This window comes from Giraffa tippelskirchi, chromosome 5 (genome assembly GCF_054371585.1).
Source record: "Giraffa tippelskirchi isolate mGirTip1 chromosome 5, T2T-mGirTip1v1.2.pri, whole genome shotgun sequence".
Lineage (NCBI taxonomy): Eukaryota > Metazoa > Chordata > Mammalia > Artiodactyla > Giraffidae > Giraffa > Giraffa tippelskirchi.
The window spans coordinates 193,218,138-193,234,562 of record NC_137279.1 but is presented as its reverse complement, the minus strand read 5'-3'; the positions used below and the strand labels follow the sequence as shown (position 1 = coordinate 193,234,562).

The following is a 16,425-nucleotide window of genomic DNA, read 5'->3' as shown; positions in this document are numbered from 1 at the left end:
GAGTCATCACCAGCACGGCGCCAGGCCGCCGTGTGCGGGTGGGCGCGCCATGGCCAGCGGAGTCCTCCTGGCAGGGCTGGGCTGCTCCAGCCCCCGGGGTGGTGGGCGCTGCTGTCCGGTGGGCCCAGCCTCTACCCCTTGGGCCCTTTCTCTCCTGCCCCTGTTAGTTGGGGGGGGGCTGGGGTCTTCCCACCCCTGGCCCCTTGCCCTCGAGGCTGGTGCTGCCACCAGGGGCAGCGGCTGCCAGGCCCAGGGGTCCCTTCGGGGTGAAGGCTGGCGTCATCGTCCTGGGGCTAGGGGCAGCGAGGAGAAGAGAGGGTCCCACCAGGCCCCCTTGCCCTCTGGAAGCCCTTGCCCAGGGCTGTGTCTGATCCGTGTGCGAACCTGCCTAGTGCCCCAGGGACCAGCCCTTCCACGGCTGGCAGTGAGGCTCAGAGAGGGCAAGCGTGGCCGTGGACTCCAGGCGTCTTTCTCTGTAAAACCCCAACCTCCAACCAAGGGGGCCCTCGAAGCCCCCAGCCCTGCCGTTTCCGATACCCTAAGCATCTGGGTTTTCTTTCCTTTTCAACGTGAGGAAATCCGGTGAGATCGGGAAAGACTTGATTTACCTAACGAACCTTAAGTAAGCCGGTGGGCCATGGGGCGCGGGGTCCACAGCCGGGAGCTGTCCCGGAGCCAGCCTGGGGTCCCGCCCCAGCCGAGTGTCTGCCCCCAGACTTGCTGTTCTCGGGCCTCCGTCTCCACCTGCGAGACGGGGCGCGGAAGCCGTAGCTCGCCAGCCCCAGCACCCCAGCTTAGACCTCCGGTGCTGTGTTTGAGCCCCTAGAAGGACGGTGCCCTCAGTCCAGCTGAGGCATGCCGTTGGGGAGGGAGCCCCAGTGTCTGTGTTGAGGTGTGAGTAGAAGAGACCCCGGCCCCCTGCCACGCGGTGCTGGGGGCTCCAATGCCGGCCCCAGTGGGCCTGGGGGGGCTGTCACGCACGGTTTGTCCCCTGGAGCTTTCGGTGCCAGTGGGGTGGTTTGAGCCTTAGGACTCACGGGGTACGGCCCCCTTTGATGGGTGGGTCCTGTGGCAGGAGGCGCCCCTGGGAGACCACAGCGGGTGTGTGCAGCCACGGGGCCCTGGGGGATTGGGGATGCCTGCCTGCTGCGGGCCTGCTGGGACCGGGTCGGCCGGCCCCGTGCACTGCCTCGGACTCCCTAGGGCTGACCTCCTTCCCCTCCCTCACCGCCCCTGGGGTGGTCCCGGGTCCCCGGAAGGGTCTGCAAGAGGCCATCAGGGAGCCGGGAGCCAGTGCCCGGGGACTGCCCCCTGAGCCTTCCAGGAAGCGGCCCCGAGCCTGGCGGGCCCTCCTGGCTGGTGGCCCTGGGACAGCCTGACACTCTGCCTCGGGAAGGCATTGTGCCCTCACTAGCCCACAACCCGAGGTGGCGTGCCCTCCCAGTGGGTCCTCCTGTGGGTCCCTGCAGGGTGCAGGGGGGTGGGCAGGCCTCCTGCCCCGCCCAGCACCTGGGGCTCCCGGAAGTCTCCAGAGCCTCCTTTCTGCAGCCGGCCGTGCCCAGGGGCGGGCAGGGCTGGAGGGCAGTGCTGACTGGGCCCTGCAGCTGGGGGCTGCCCCACCCAGCCCCCTCAGCCCCCTGGGGCAGGGCAGGGCGGGGCGGCTGGGCCTTGGGGGAGCAGAGCCGGGTCTGTGCCTGTCCCCATAACCCGAGTCCTGCCCCTGGGCTTCCCCTTCGGGACCCCGTGACCTGGCTCATTTCACGGTCACCCCCCCAACCCCAGTTTCCATCAGAGAAGCTGGGCCAGGAGCCCAGGTGCTGGGGAGGGGGGCCCCACCGTCCCGTCCGAGGTGGAGGGCCTTGCCCTCTGCGACTTGGGCAAGGCCGTCCGTTCTCCGGGCTCCAGCGACTCTTGCTGGCTTCTGCTTGCCTGTGTGGTGGCCGGGGGCAGTGGGCCTTAGCGCCCGCGCGCCCCCAGTCCGGCAGAGGTGCCCCCCATCCAGACAGCGTACTGAAGGGAGGGACCGTGGGGCATCCTCAGAGAGGTGCTGTGCTGGGGAGGGGGCTTCCGCCTGCCCGGGGGATGGGGGGCCGCGGTGGCAGGCCCTGGGAGGCCCCACCCTGGGGCGCCTGGGGCCTGGCTCAGCCTTCAGGGGCCCGGAAAGCAAAACCAGTGAACAGAGGTTGGACATACTGGTAAATTCAGGCCAACGGGGAGAGCTGTGCAGAAAGCAGCCTGGAAGCTGAGACATGGGTGGCCTTGCACAGAGGTGGGAGCAGACAGACGGGCCGTGAGGCCAGAACGGGGCAGGGCCCAAGGCAGGGGCTGGGGCACCTATTGGTTGCAGAGAGCTTGGAGGCCGCGGCGGGTGGGGTCTGCTCGGGTCTCAGGTCCCCTCTGGCAGCCGTGGAGGCCGTGGGGGAGGAGGGAGGCCAGGGCTGATGGGCCGGGTGATGGGTTTCAGAGAGACGCGAGGCAGAGTTGAGGGACCAGCTAGGATGGCACCCCGAGTTCTGACCTCCGGTGAGAGAAGGCCGGCGGTGGCCAGGCCAGGAGCCCACTGGTGAGGGAACCGCAGGGCCTGGTGTCAGGGCCCTGGGGACGGCTCCGCCCCCCGCCTGCTGCCACCGGGTGTCCAGAGCAGGGACCCCCAGCCTGGATGAGGGGCGGGGTGACGGACGACGCACCTCTCCTCCTGTCCCCCAGCGCCCCCACTCCACCCGACCAGTGCCCAGACTCCCACCTCCACTGCCCGCACCTCTGTCCCCACCTGGGCCCCCACAGCCCGTCTGCACTCCCTCCCCAGCACCTCCCACCATCCAGCGTCCAAATCCTGCCCCTCCCCCAGGACCACACCCAGAACTACCCCCACCCGGAGCTCACGGTTGCCAGGTCTGTGCTTTTGGGCTGGAGTGGAAGGCAGAGCAGGGCTGGAAGCCAGGGTGCTTCCTCAAGGAGGGGTCCCCCAAGGGGGACACACCCCAAGGGCATCCCTCAAAGAGGAGTCCCCCTCAAGAAGGGCATACCCCAAGGAGGACATCCCTCAAAGGGGGTCCCCCCAAGGAGGGCATCCCTCAAAGGGGGGCCCCCCGAGGAGGACACACCTCAAGGAGGGCACATCCCCAAGGAGGGTGTTCCCCCCAAGGAGGGGGGTGTCCCCCCAAGGTGGGTGCCCTGAACGGAAGGGAGTTGTGCTCATGCTAGCCTGCCCACCCGCGGGGCAGCACAGGCTCCATCCTCCACTGCCCGTGAGATCCCACAGGTCGGCCGGCTCAGGGAGGGGGCGCCACGGGGTGACGTGGCCTCTGGCCCACCTGTCTTGGCACTAGCTGGGTGCACAGCTGAGCTGCCAGGAGAGGGGGGTTCTGGGCCCTGGGGCTGCTACAGTGTCTGGGCATCCTTGGGGCTCCGTTCAGCCCTCCTCCCGGGCCCTGGCTGACGTCATGGAGCCCTCACCCCTTGTGCTCCTGGAGAGGCTCACAGGGAGCCGGGAGCCGTTTTTCGCCATCTGAGGCCCTCTGTGGGGTCCGCCAGTGTCAGAGGCCCCCGGGAAATGGGCAGGGGAGACGGAGGGCATCAGCACCAGCGTGAGGGTCGTAGGTCAGCGAGGCGGTCCCTGGTCGTCCTCCTTGAAGCAGGCTGAACCCTCCTCCTCGCTGTCCTCTGCTCAGACCGCCCCCTCACCTCCACGTCCTCCCGCCCCTCTGCCCTGTCCGCTCCTGCCCCCTCCCCGCCCTGTGCAGCCCCTGCCTGCCCCCCCGGCCCCCGGCTGCCCCCGCCTGGCTGCCCCCTCCCCTTGGCTTCGCAGTGTTGTGTTGTGGGCCTGCCCTGCCGCCTCTGCCGCCGCCCGGCGCGGTGCCCGGCGGGGGCCCTGACTGCGGCCTCCCCCCCCAGGGCCTTCGTGTACCTCAGCAACCTGCTCTACCCCGTCCCGCTGGTGCACCGTGTGGCCATCGTCAGCGAGAAGGGCGAGGTGAAGGGCTTCCTGCGCGTGGCCGTGCAGGCCATCTCAGGTGCGTGCGGGAGGCCTGGGCGGGCTCTGTCCCTCCTCTGATGGGTCCCCGGGAGGGGGGAGGCCTCCGCGGCCCTCGCGTGGTGGTCTGCGTGCAGCTGGCCTCCCCCACAGCCCCGGCCTCCTCCATCTCTCCCTGCGAGAGAAGCCCTGCTGCCCGGTGCTCGGCTCGGGCCCCCGGGGCTCTTCCTGGTTGGCTGGGGCCTCCAGGACCGCGCAGGCCGAGCCCGGGGCTGTCCGAGGCCCCTCTGGCTCGGGCCCCCCACCAGGCGGCCTGCAGACGCAGCCTGGTGCAGAAGTGCCCCCCACGCGCCCACCGCTGTCTCAGCCCCAGGAGGGGAGCACAGACTCCAGCCCTCGGTCCCCCAGCCTTCCCGACACCCCAGCACGGCCCCCTTCGGAGCGCATGGCCGCTCGGGTACTGACCTGTGCCCCCAGAGGCCGTGAGCCCCTCCCCACCGCGGGCCAGCTGGTCCAGCCCCCAATAAGAGGCATACGCCCCTCACTGCCCAGTTCCCTCCTGGCTGCCCCTCCAGGCCGGGGCAGCCACCCCAAGGAGGGCATCGGGTTTGCTGGGTTTGCCCCTCTGAAAGCGGGTGCTCTGTGAAGCTTCTTAGAAAGGAGTGTGGAGAGAGGCTTGGAGGACGCGTGGGGGACTGCTGGGCCAGAGGGTCCTCCTACTGCGATGGCTGGCATTCCCTTCCGCGCTTCCAGCCCCCGGTGCCGCCTCGGGCCTCCTCCCCTCCCCAAGGCTTGGCCCGGGCACGCTGGCTGCCCGTGTGCGGCTGCAGAGGGCCCAGCCGGGACAGGGAGGCGCAGAGCGTGAGCAGTGCTGGGGGCCCGTGTGTGTGCACTCTGGGTGTCTGGACCCCTGGGCGGGTTCTTGCTTCCCCACGATCCCAAGCGCTCTTTCCAGCTCCTCCAGCTGTGTGACCATGGTGCTCAGGCCCCTGGGGACGCGGCTGAGAAGGGGGAGCCCAGGGGTGGCTGGCTTTAACGACAAGCCAGGTGATGGCGATGCTGGGGCATCCAGTGCCACCCTCCTCCCTCGAGGGGGACCCTGGCCCTCTGGGCGCTTCGTCCTCCCCGGGCTCTTCCTGGCCCCTCCTGACCCCTCAGCCCCTGTAGAGCGGGTCCCACCTGGCCCGCCGCTTTATAAACAGACAGGTTGGTGCTGTCTGTGCTTGGGCCACACCCAGCGTTCCCCGTGTGGTGGCTGAAGTGGAGGAGATGGTCACCCCTGCCCCTGCCCCCCACTGTGGCAGGAGCCCCCCTGTGCACTTGCCCTGGGCTGCCCTGGGCAGTGGTGGGTTAGAGCCCTGGGCCCTTGGGCAGCCAGGGTGGACACCCTAGTGGTGTTTGCACTCCCACAGAGCCCCAGAACAGAGGGTTGGAGCCCCCTGGCGTCTGTGAAGTCTCCTGTAGCGGCATCTAGCCAGAGTGGCTGGAGTTGGGGGGTAGGGGGCCTGGAGGGGCCAGAACTGGGGGCCTTCAGGCGGCAGGAGAAGGGTTTGGGTTTTGTCCCAGACAGTAGGGAACCCTGCACACCGGGAAGAAGGGGGTGTGAGAGCGTGTAGGGTGTTGAGTGTCCAGCTGCGTGACAGGAGAGGGGGAAGGTGGGGTCCGGAGGAGCCTGGGTTCTGCTGCAGCGGCTGAGTCTGAGGGCAGGACTTGGCGGGGGGAGCAGAGGTGGAAAGCTTGGCTCTGACAAGGTGGAGTTCATGGCCCCATCAGTGTGGCCGTGCCAACGACGTGGCTGCCGCTGGGCCCTGGGGCAGCGGAGGCGGGCGGTCAGGGTGCCCGGGACACGCTCTGGTTGTTCAGGACTAATCAGCCGTGTCTGGGATGCCCCACGCGGGTCGGAGCCCCACCTGGTTCCCACGTCCCCCCTGCCAGCGTCTCGGCCAGGATGTCTCCCACCTGGGGACAAGCTGGGCTTGACCCTCTGTTCGGTCCTGTTTCAGCCGACGAGGAGGCCCCTGACTATGGCTCCGGCGTCCGCCAGTCGGGAACAGCCAAAATCTCCTTTGACGACCAGCATTTCGAGAAGGTAGTGTTGAGGCCACAGACGCCACCAGAGGGGCCGCCAGCCCTGCGGGGCCTCAGGGGGGAGGTCGGAGTCTTTCTCGCAGCCGCCCTTCCTGCCCTCGGGTGAGAGGCCCAAGCGGGGAGCTCTCAGCCCGGTGGCTGCCCCCTGTCCCCTCAGGCCCTGCCTGAACCTCGGTGCTCTGAGGCCTTGGGCCCAGGGCCCCCCAGCCCCTCTCAGAGGGGTCATCAGTGCTGGGCCTCACAGGAGGGGCACGGGGTGTCAGGCAGAGCAGGGAGGGCCCGGGGTGGGGGCAGTGGGGGCTACGTGGGCACCTGGTGGGGGGCCTGGCCAGGGCCTGAAAGCTGCTGGGAGAGTCTGCGTCCTGCCCAGGGCCGGGGGGGGCGGAGCTGAGGGAGGGGGCGGAGCTGAGGGAGGGGCGGAGCTGAGGCAGGGGGCGGAGCTGAGGCAGGGGTCCTGGCTGGGATGAGGGCAGAGCTGAAGCCCAGAGACTTTTCCCACCTTCCTTTCCCGCTCCATAGACTAACATAGGCGCTGAGAGCCTGGGGAACCGAGGCCTAGGGAGGGGTCCGCCCACGGCAGGGGCGGGCCTGGTGGGCGCTCAGGGTCCCCGGCAGTGCTCTGTCTGACCCCGCCCCTGCCTGCACAGTTCCAGGCTGAGTCCTGCCCCGGGGCGGGGATGTCCCGCTCAGGGACCTCCCAGGAGGAGCTGCGGATTGTGGAAGGCCAGGGCCAGGCCGCAGACTCGGGGCCCTCAGCCGACGAGGTCAACAACAACACCTGCTCAGGTGGGTCCCCGCGGCCCGCCTCTTGGCCGGCACGAGTGATGCAGGCCAGTCCCCGAGCCCGGGCTCAGCGCCTCGGGTCTCTCCACGCCCCTCTGCCCTTGGCTCCCAGCAGCGGTGACCCCGGAGGGCCTCCTGGATAGCCCTGAGAAAGCCGCCCTGGACGGGCCCCTGGACGCCGCCCTGGACCACCTTGGCCTGGGCAGCACCTTCACCTTCCGTGTGACCGTCCTGCAGGCGTCCAGCATCTCCGCTGAATATGCCGACATTTTCTGCCAGTTCAAGTGAGCCTCGTGCCCAGGCTGTGTGGGTGGGCCTTGGCAAGGCGCAGTGGGGGGGGGGTGCACCTGGTGGCCCCCTGGAGGCTGAGGTGCCTATGCCCAGGGCCCCCACCCACCGAGCGTCTCCTCCCGGTTCTCAGCTTCATCCATCGCCATGACGAGGCCTTCTCTACGGAACCCCTGAAGAACACGGGGAGGGGGCCCCCGCTCGGCTTCTACCACGTCCAAAATGTACGTCCTCGGGGCCCCTGTCCCCCCGCCGTGACCCGCCCCTCCCAGGGCTCCGGCTCTGCGGGCCTCCCTGAAACCCCAGAGCTGCTTTCACTCGGTCGCAGCTTCTCCCCCTCCTGAGCAGCAGCCCTGGGCTGGGCTTGAGGACACAGGGCCTCGGGCACCAGGTGGGGGCCTTGTGGGGCTTAAGACTGGGGTGGGGGCAGCCCAGAGCCCCCGAGGGCCCTGCGGCGAGCCTCGGCCAGTTGTGGATGTGAAGGGTCTGGGGGCCCAGCGAGGCCGCCCTGGCTTGGTCCTGGGGATGAGGCAGAGCAGGGCCCACAGAGGGCCGCAGGGTGCTCAGGCAGAAGCCGGAGAGGCCAGAGAACCCCCAGCCTGGAAGAACTGGCAGACAGGGGAACACGGTTCAACCCGCAGCTCGAGCCGGGCTGTCAGGAGAGCAGGGGACTGTCTGCTGTGAGGCAGGGAAACGGCCCTGACCGAAGCCTCTGGGTCACCAGGCCTCAGGGGCCCGGCTGGCCGGTGTGAGTTGAACCTGAGCTGTGAGTGTGCCCTGAGCAGTCACCCCAGCCTGGCTCAGAAGGGCCCTGTGCACTGTGGCCCGTCCTGCCCCTCAGGGACCAGGGGCTCTGGTGGTTTCTAAGCCAGGGAGGCGGGGCCAGGTCTGCCAGGGCGCTGCATGGGCTCCTTCCCTGGTGGCCCAGCAGGGCCCCTCAGCCCAGGGGCTCCAACCAGGGACTGCCCGCCTCTCAGCCGCAGAGTCTTAAGCCCGAGAGCCCGGTGGGCTCCGCGCTCCCTCTGAGGCCGTGACGAGAACCAGTTGCCACCTCTCTCCCTGGCTCGTAGCCGGCCGCCTTCCCTAGTATCCTCACATCATGTCCCATGCAGGCCGGTGCCTGTGTCCCCTTCCTCCGAGAACACTGGGCCTGTGGGGTCCCCAGCGACCTCATTCTAGCTCGATCGCCTCTGTGGAGACCCCTCTCCGACACACATGCTGGGGGTCAGGCTTCAACACGTGGGAGGCGGGTGGTGGAGGGTGGGTGGGAGGAGGGGGACACAGTTCAACCACAGCGCCGGGCGAGTGAACAAGAGCCCGAGAGGGGTCAGACCAGGTCACAGAGGCCTGTCCTTGGGCTCTGTGTTCTGGAAGAGCAGCTGAGCCCAGTGGCCCTCAGCCCGTCTGTCCTGGGGGGAGAGCCCTCGGGCCGGCCCCCAGGGGCCGGTCCACAGGGTGTGTGGACAGACCAGGCGAGGTCAGCCCCGGGCTCTCCGGTCCGGGCCTCGGGTACTGGGGGCTCCAGGGAGGCCGAGCTCTGCCCGCCCAGATTCCCTGTCCCGCCCCCCGACCAGATCGCGGTGGAGGTGACCAGGTCCTTCATCGAGTACATCAAGAGCCAGCCCCTGGTGTTCGAGGTCTTCGGGCATTACCAGCAGCACCCGTTCCCGCCCCTCTGCAAGGATGTGCTCAGGTCAGCGGGCCAGGCCAGGCCGGGCTGGGGCAGGGCGTCGGGGCCTCTTGCCCCCCGGCCGGCAGGCTTGACCTGCGCCCTGGCTGGGCCCGGTGTGCTGGCTGTGGAGCCGTGTGCGGCCAGACACAGGGTGGTCAGAGACGGCCCCGCGGGGCAGAGGAGGGATCTTAGAGGGTCACTGTCAGAACCTCAGCTTGGCTTGGGCCTGGCCGTGTCCCGGGCCCAGTGAAGCCACGCGGGGCTGGCGAGGGCAACCCCCTCCCCTGCTCCCAAGTCCTCTGCCCCCCTAGGCAGAACGGGGGCGACTGGCCCTGCTCTCTCCCCTGCCTGGGGCTCTCAGGGTGGGTCCCCACTGAGACCCCCCACTTGTAGGGAGAACATAGCCCACAGGCGTCGGGGGCAGTGGGGCCCCTTGTTGCTGCCTCCGGGCGCCCTCTGCACTGAGATGAGGGACCCAGGGAGAGTGTCGGCAGAGCAGGTGGCAAGGGGCTGGTTCCAGGGCTTACCTGTCCTGGGGACGGGAGGGGCCTGCCTGGATCCCCGGGGCCTCGTGGGGGGTCTCCAGTTCTAGGGTGCCCCCTCCGCAGCTGGCAGAGGCCTGAGGTCAAGACTTTCCCAGGCCCCGTGGCGGGGCTGCGGCTCCCACTCAGGCTCCGCAGGCACAAGCCTCCGGTCCCTCACGGTCACTCTCTCAACCTCTGTCCCCACAGCCCCCTGAGGCCCTCACGCCGCCACTTCCCACGGGTCATGCCGCTGTCCAAGCCAGGTAGGTGGGGCTCTCCTGGGTGCAGGGGTGCCTGTGTGGGTTGGCTGCCCTCGGTGGAGTGCAGTCTTGCGGGGGTGTCCCTACCCCCTAGCCTCCTGGCATCACCCTGCCCCCCCGCTGGCCCTCCCGGGGCCCCACGGATTCGGGGCTCTGTACCAGAGTGGGGGCCACAGAGGGACATCCGGGAGGCTGCCTGTGGCTGGGGATGAGGGCTGGGGGCTCCCGGGGGGCTGGACCCTATGAACTGAACCTTCGGGATGGACACAGTCTAAGAGGAAAGGCAGGCCCGGAAGCTGCTTCCCCGGGGGGGAGGCTGGAGGTGGGCGAGCGTGGGAGGTCCTCCGAGGAAGGGCCCTGGGAGGTCAGCCCACACCTGGCACGCAGAGCGGAGGGGCTGTGGGCTGAGGTGGCTGGGCACACGGGGCACGGAGCCTGTGTGTTGGGAGCAGCCACGCGTGTAGGGCAGTGGGGCCCAGGGCCGGGGCCTCTCTGTGCTGGAAGCAGGTGCTTGGTGTGGCCGAGGGGTCCTGGTCAGGTTGTGGGGCCTCAGAGCAGGTGTGGCTCCAGCCACTGCCTGCGCCCAGGTGCGTGGGGCTGCCGGCTCCTCCCGCCTGGCACGAAGGAGCCCGCAGTCAGGCCTGCCCCCCGGGGTGGCGGCCGAGGCCTGTCTGTGCCCCGGGGTGGAGCCCGCCGGTTGTTCCTTGGAGGGAGCTGTCCTCGCCACTGCTGGGGGTCTGCTCCCCGCCTCCTCCCTGCGTGCCCTCAGCCGCGAGCGGTCAGTTTGCACCTGCGCGCTCCTCCCTGTCCCCCCAGTGCCGGCCACCAAGCTCAGCACGCTAACGCGGCCCTGCCCCGGGCCCTGCCACTGCAAGTACGACCTGCTGGTCTACTTCGAGATCTGCGAGCTGGAGGCCAATGGCGAGTGAGTCCCAAGCCTGTGCTCCCTGCGTGGGGCTGGGCGGCGTCCGCGGGCCGGGCGGGCCGGGAGGGACCTGGGGCAGCGGGTGGTGTTCCCCTGCCCTCTGCCCCGCTCCGGGGGGCGGCCCTCTGTGCTGCGGGCATGGGGCCGGCCGGGCACACCCTCACCGTGCTGCTGTCTCTCAGCTACATCCCGGCAGTGGTGGACCACCGCGGCGGGATGCCGTGCATGGGGACCTTCCTGCTTCACCAGGTGCGGAGACCTCGCCACCCCGCCCACCCCGCGCCCGCCCCCCCCCCCCCCCCGCCCGGCCTTCGGCCGTCTGACCGTGTGGTCTCCCCTCACGCCTGGCAGGGCATCCAGAGACGGATCACGGTGACCCTGCTGCACGAGAGTGGCAGCCACATCCGCTGGAAGGAAGTGCGGGAGCTGGTGGTGGGTGAGTGAGGGCTGGATGGGTGGGAGCAACACAGGCCGCCCGCTCAGCCCCAGACCCGGCTCTGCCCCTGTTGCTGTGTGGTTTTGGCTGAGTCACTTAACCTCTCTGTGCCTCAGCCCCTCACCTGAAAAGGAGCACTGGGACTCAGGTGATGATTCCAGACTTCTATTTAATCACCGCAGTAGCTTGCGAGGGCTTTCGTAACGAAGTCCCACGCACTGGATGCCTTGAAACCCCCGAACTTGGTCCTGTTGCAGTTGTGGATAAGTCCTGTGATGAAGAGTGTCAGCGGCTCAGCCATGCTTCCCTGAAGCCCCAGGGGAGGTCCTTCATCCCCTCCTCCAGCTTCTGGTGGTTTGTGGGGAGCCCTTAGCTTGTGGACAGGTCACCCCAATCCTCTGTCTTTATGGGGCCTAGATACTTAGATGAGGGCCCACCTGGTCCAGCGTGACAGCGTCTTACCTCCTCACATCTGCCAAGAGCCTATTTGCACACGAGGTCTTGTTCTGAGGTTCTGTGGGTCAGGACCACGGCACATCATTTTGAGGGGACCCAATTCAGCTCACAGAGAGTGCCAGGGGCTTACATGCGTTCCGTCTGTAACTTCCTGCCCTGAACTCTTCCGTCTTGGAAATGTTCCCTTTGCTGACTCTTTGCAAAGAATCTGTCTTCCCATTTTCCGTTCAAAGACCGGGACCGCCATCCCTCCCAGGACAGACTGCCATCCGTCCTCAGCTTGAAGCCGCCTCCCCACCCCACGGCCCTGGAGCTGAGGGACTTCCGAGGCCTCGCCCCAGGTGTTGCTGTGGCCACGGGCATCAGCTCAAGGGCAGTGTCCTTGGGGCTGGGGAGTGGCTCTGAGGGTGTAGGAGCAAGGATGTGATGGGGGCCCGTCGTCCTGCGTCACCAGGTCAGGATCGTAGACCGGGAAGTTCTGGGGGCCCCAGGACAAATGTTCCATTTTAGCTGTTCTGTGTCTTATTTCCACACAATCAGAAGAACAGCGGAACAGGCGCACATACCCCTGTTCCAGGTGTGGTCTGGGGGAGAGGCCCAGCGATTGCTTTCTGACTTAACAAAGAAAACTCAGGACTACTTGTCTATTCCTCGAGGAGGCAGAGTGATCAAATCAACCATCTTTGTAAGAGTGAGGAGATCCCTGGAGGAGGGCATGGCGACCGACTCCAGGATGCTTGCTGGGAGAGTCCCATGGACAGAGGAGCCCGGTGGACTGCAGCCCATGGGGTCGCAAAGAGTCGGACACGACCGTCTGACTAAACACACGCACTCGGGGCGAGAAATGGGTAACGGAGGCCCCAGGTGGGAGTCCTGACTCTCGGCGGTTCTGGTGCCTTTTACAGAGTCACCCCCTACCCCCAGCATGAGTGCAGGCGTCTTAGAAGGTTTGCTGAAAATAGCCCTTGCAGGGAGGCATTTTTGACTCAGATAGTGTTTCTCTTCTGTTTTTTAAGTATAAAAAGAGAGAAAATATTTTTTCCTTCTCAACGAGTAGGAGGCCCTGTGGGTTCCAGGCTGGGTGACTGGAACCTATCAACTGGGGTGGGGAGATATTGCAAGAGTTACTTATGGCTGAGAAACTAACAAGCTCAGAACTTGGGCTGTGGGAGGACGTCCACCGATAGGCAGCGCCGTGGGCAGCTGCAGGCCCTGTGGTGGGTGTTCAGTCGCTCAGTCGTGTCCGACTCTTTCCGACCCTGTGGACTGCAGCACGCCAGGCCTGCCTGTCCTTCACTGTCTCCCTGAGTTTGCTCAAACTCATGTCCATCGAGTCAGCGATGCCATCCAACCACTCATCCTCCCCTGGGCCCTTCTCCTCCCGCCTTCAATCTTTCCCAGCATCAGGGTCTGTTCCAATGAGTCGGCTCTTCATATCAGGTGACCAAAGTGTTGGAGCTTCAGCTTTAGTATCAGTCCTTCCAATGAATATTCAGAGATGATTTCCTTTAGAACTGGTTTGTTCTCCATGCTGTCAAAGGGACTCTCAAGAGTCTTATCCAGCACCACAATTCAGCAACATCAATTCTTTGGTGCTCAGCCTTCTTTATGGTCCAGCTTTCACGTCCACACGTGACTGCTGGAAAAACCGTAGCTTTGACCGTACAGACCTTTGTCAGCAAAGTGATGTCTCTGCTCTTTAATATGCTGTCTAGGTTTGTCATAACTTTTCTTCCAAGGAGCAAGCGTCTTTTAATCTCACGGCTGCAGTCACCCTCCACAGTGATTTTAGAGCCCAGAAGATAAAGTCTGCATTGTTTCCACTTTTTCTCCACGTATTTGCCACGAAGTGAGGGAACCAGTTGCCATGATCTTGAGTTTTTTGAATGCTGAGTTTCAAGCCAGCTTTTTCACTCTCCTCTTCCACCCTCATGAAGAGGCTTTTTAGTTCCTCACTTTCTGCCATTAGGGTGGTGTCACCTGCGTGTCTGAGGTGGTTGGTATTTCTCCCAGCAGTCTGGGTTCCAGCTGCAGACCCTGTGTGGGCCTCCCTGCCCCTCTCGGTGTTGCCTTTGGCTGGGTGCCCCTGTGGCCGTTGGGGAGCCCCTGTGGCCGTTGGGGAGCCCCTGTGGCCGTGTGGGGAGCCCTGTGGTGCGGCCTCGTGGCCGGAAGCTCCGCCCGGCAGAGGCGAGAGCAGGGACCAGGCGCCCACCTGCCCTCCTGGGAAGTGACGTGCGGCCCCCCTCCCCGCAGGTCGCATCCGAAACACCCCAGAAACAGACGAGTCCCTGATCGACCCTAACATCTTGTCCCTCAGCATCCTCTCATCCGGATACATCTGCCCGGCCCAGGACGACCGGTGAGTCCCCGCGGGGTCGGCACTCTCTGGAGGAGGGCCAGGGTCGGGGCCCGGGCTGTGTTGTCAGCCCCCCACCTGGCCTGCCTGGCCGCGCAGGGCCCTGAGCGCTCCAGACCCTTCCTCCCAGCCCTCCAGGCAGTGGTGCAGGGAGGGGCCCGTGGCTGTGTGGCCCCCTGGCGCAGCTCTTGCTCAGTCGCCTGGCAGAGGGAACACACGGGCGTTGCCGGCAGAGGAGCTGGGTCCTGTCCTCGGGACTCGTGGGCGGGCAGCACGGGGCAGCGGGTGGATGAACGGGCCAGATTTCCAGACGCGCTGCCGCGGGCAAGTGTCCCCTTTGGCAGGCATCCTCCCTGCGGCCCAGGGTCCTGGAGGAGCTCAGGGTCGAGCCAGCCAGTGGTCTGGCATCCCGGGGTGGGGGTGTGCCCAATGGCATGGCTTGGCACACGCTCCTCCTTACTGGGTTTGCCAGGCTCAGGGGAGTGTGGAGGAGAGGCCTCTGGGGGCCAGGCTGGGGCAGACAGCCCCCTGCCAGAGCCACCCTCCTGTGGGGATGTGGGTAGGCTTGGCTCTGTCTGAGACGCTGCTTCCTGGGGGCGTGGGGACGTGGGAAGGGGGCTCCCGAGTCCTGAGGGCTCGACCTGGCCCAAGAGGCAGAAGCAGAGAGCTGACCCCGAGCTCCAGCCGGGGGCGTCTCCACGGGCTCCCGTGCCATGTTTGCGGGAAGTGTCTTGAGGGCTGGGTGCGCTGGAGCGGGCGGGCCCCTCCTTGCCAGGGGAGCTGGATCCATAAGCGAGGGTCTTGGTCCACTCAGAGCTGGGAGCTGGGCTTCCTCGCAGACTCCCCAGAGAGTGGGCAGCAACCTGCAGGGGCAGGCATGGCTCTGGAACTTTCCGGAGGAAAGGCCGCCTGCACTCGTGTCCAAAGGAGGGAGGGGTGGATGAGGATGCTGGGGGTGTTCTCTCGAGGGTGGGGGCACCATGACAGGCAGGCCGGGCTTACGGGGAAGGGGGTGCAGCACGTGCGGGTAGGCCGGACGCCGTGGGGACACGCCCTGGGGGTGCGGCACAGGGCCTGGTGCCCTCTCACAGGCTGCCTGCGGGGACACGGGCCACTGTACCAGGGCCTCTGAGACCAGGACCCTGGGGGTGGGGCCAAGGGGCCTATGCCACCAGGGAGGGCTCTGCCAAGTGAGTGTCCCTGGGGACCTGGAGGCTGACCTCAGCGTTCCCCAACGCCTGACCATCGCTTTGTCCCAGCAGCTCCTCCATTCTTGGGCTAGAAGGGGCATGGACCGGGCAGAGGAGGAGGGTGTGGGTGCCTCTGGGACCGTGCTTCTGGGCTCCCGTCCTCCGGCTGGCACAGTGGCTGCGGGACACGTGGCCGGCCCCGTCCTAGGGAGCTTAGGGGGCTGGGCCTCGGGTCAGTGGGGCATTGGCTGAAAGGTTCGCCCTGCTCCTGGAAGTCAGGGCATCCGTCGCTGGTGGACTGGGGACAGGAGGCCAGCTCGAGTGCAGGAGGTCAGGGCCACCAGGGCTCCAGGAAGCCCCCGGACCAGAGTCCCTGCCCACAGCTGCTTTGGCCCCTGCTTGGCTCCCCCTCTTCCTTGCTGTCTGGCCCCAGCATGGCCCTGACCTGAGGCCCACCCCTGGGAGAGTCTCGGGGACCCCCTCAGCAGGCAGCCCTGGGCAGGAGGTGTTCAGAGGCTTGGCTGGCCAGCCAGCAGGCCCCCCCAAGGGCCTTCCTGTTCCCTGGACCCCCGGCTGACGCCTCAGAGCTCCACAGGTGGCAGGGCAGGCCCTCTTCCCACCGGGAGACCCGGGCCAGGCTGGGGCCCCGCGCCTCAGCTGCCCACCCGCTCTGCCTCGGCCCCCGAGCCCCCGACCCCCGCTCAGGGTCCCCACGCTGTGCTGCCTCCCGGCTCCGATGGGTGCCGCCGGCCGCGGACGCTCCTCCGCGCTGCCCCCGCCTGCTGCTCCGCGCTGCCCCCCGGCCCCGCCCCCACTAACCTGTGATTGTTTGTGTTTTGCAGGCAGTTTCTTGATTCGGACATGCCTAGGTACCATCCGTGCCCCTGGTTTCTTTCAGCCTGCCCCCACTCCACAGCCCCGAGATCTCATTCCAGCTTTCGGCCCCTCCACACCCGCTCACCTCCCCGTCTGTCTCTGCTGTCTTCTCCTCCCGTTTTATCTCCTTTTTCCTCTCCCCGTCCCACTGCTTCCTCCCCATCACCCTCCCGTGGCTGAGCCCGCCCCCCCGCCCTCCACTCTTGATCTTGGCTGCTTCGGTAGTTTCTGCCCTCATAGATGCTGGCTGGCCTCCCGCTCACCCCCCAGCCTGGCCCATGCCCCCCCCAGCAGGAGCAGGCACCCGCATGCAGGCTGGCCGGCCCCCTCCCCGCACACTGAGAGAGCAAAGGGGGTGCGTGGTGGGCGCAGGACGGGGGGCGGACAGACGCAGCCTGGCCGGCTCCAGGTGCGAGCCCCTTGCCAGGCCAGGCTCCTGGTGAGGCCACCACAAGCCCTTCTGGAAGCGGGTGGGTGGTGAGGGACAAAGGGCCCGGGCTCCAGACTCGCCCGGGTGGTCCCAGCCCCTGAGTCATGGGCTCCTGGGCCGGGCACAGAGATCCCTCTCCACGTGAGCTCTGGCCTTGGTGACCGGGTG

At 67.1% G+C, this 16,425-nt stretch overlaps 1 protein-coding gene and 2 long non-coding RNA genes across 6 annotated transcripts in view; 1 reads left to right on the top strand and 2 right to left on the bottom strand.

Annotated features, from left to right (window-relative positions):
* Positions 1-16,425, top strand: part of KIF1A (kinesin family member 1A) — a 90,402-nt gene that overhangs the window by 58,708 nt on the left and 15,269 nt on the right. For all 4 annotated transcript variants that reach the window (XM_081493313.1, XM_081493311.1, XM_081493312.1 and 1 more), the window contains 11 exons: positions 3,895-4,013; positions 5,977-6,062; positions 6,709-6,847; positions 6,960-7,128; positions 7,266-7,356; positions 8,707-8,825; positions 9,536-9,591; positions 10,405-10,513; positions 10,696-10,762; positions 10,865-10,949; positions 13,659-13,764. In XM_081493313.1, coding sequence (XP_081349439.1) covers positions 3,895-4,013; positions 5,977-6,062; positions 6,709-6,847; positions 6,960-7,128; positions 7,266-7,356; positions 8,707-8,825; positions 9,536-9,591; positions 10,405-10,513; positions 10,696-10,762; positions 10,865-10,949; positions 13,659-13,764 — 1,146 coding nt within the window. The remainder of the gene's footprint in view (positions 1-3,894; positions 4,014-5,976; positions 6,063-6,708; positions 6,848-6,959; positions 7,129-7,265; positions 7,357-8,706; positions 8,826-9,535; positions 9,592-10,404; positions 10,514-10,695; positions 10,763-10,864; positions 10,950-13,658; positions 13,765-16,425) is intronic.
* On the bottom strand, positions 2,184-5,541 carry LOC145507233 (uncharacterized). The gene is made up of 4 exons (XR_014054714.1): positions 3,908-5,541; positions 3,457-3,518; positions 2,884-2,930; positions 2,184-2,560 (listed from the first exon to the last, which is right to left on the bottom strand). It is a non-coding gene; the product is annotated as an uncharacterized LOC145507233 (long non-coding RNA).
* Positions 5,827-7,261, bottom strand: LOC145507232 (uncharacterized). The gene is made up of 2 exons (XR_014054713.1): positions 7,060-7,261; positions 5,827-6,153 (listed from the first exon to the last, which is right to left on the bottom strand). It is a non-coding gene; the product is annotated as an uncharacterized LOC145507232 (long non-coding RNA).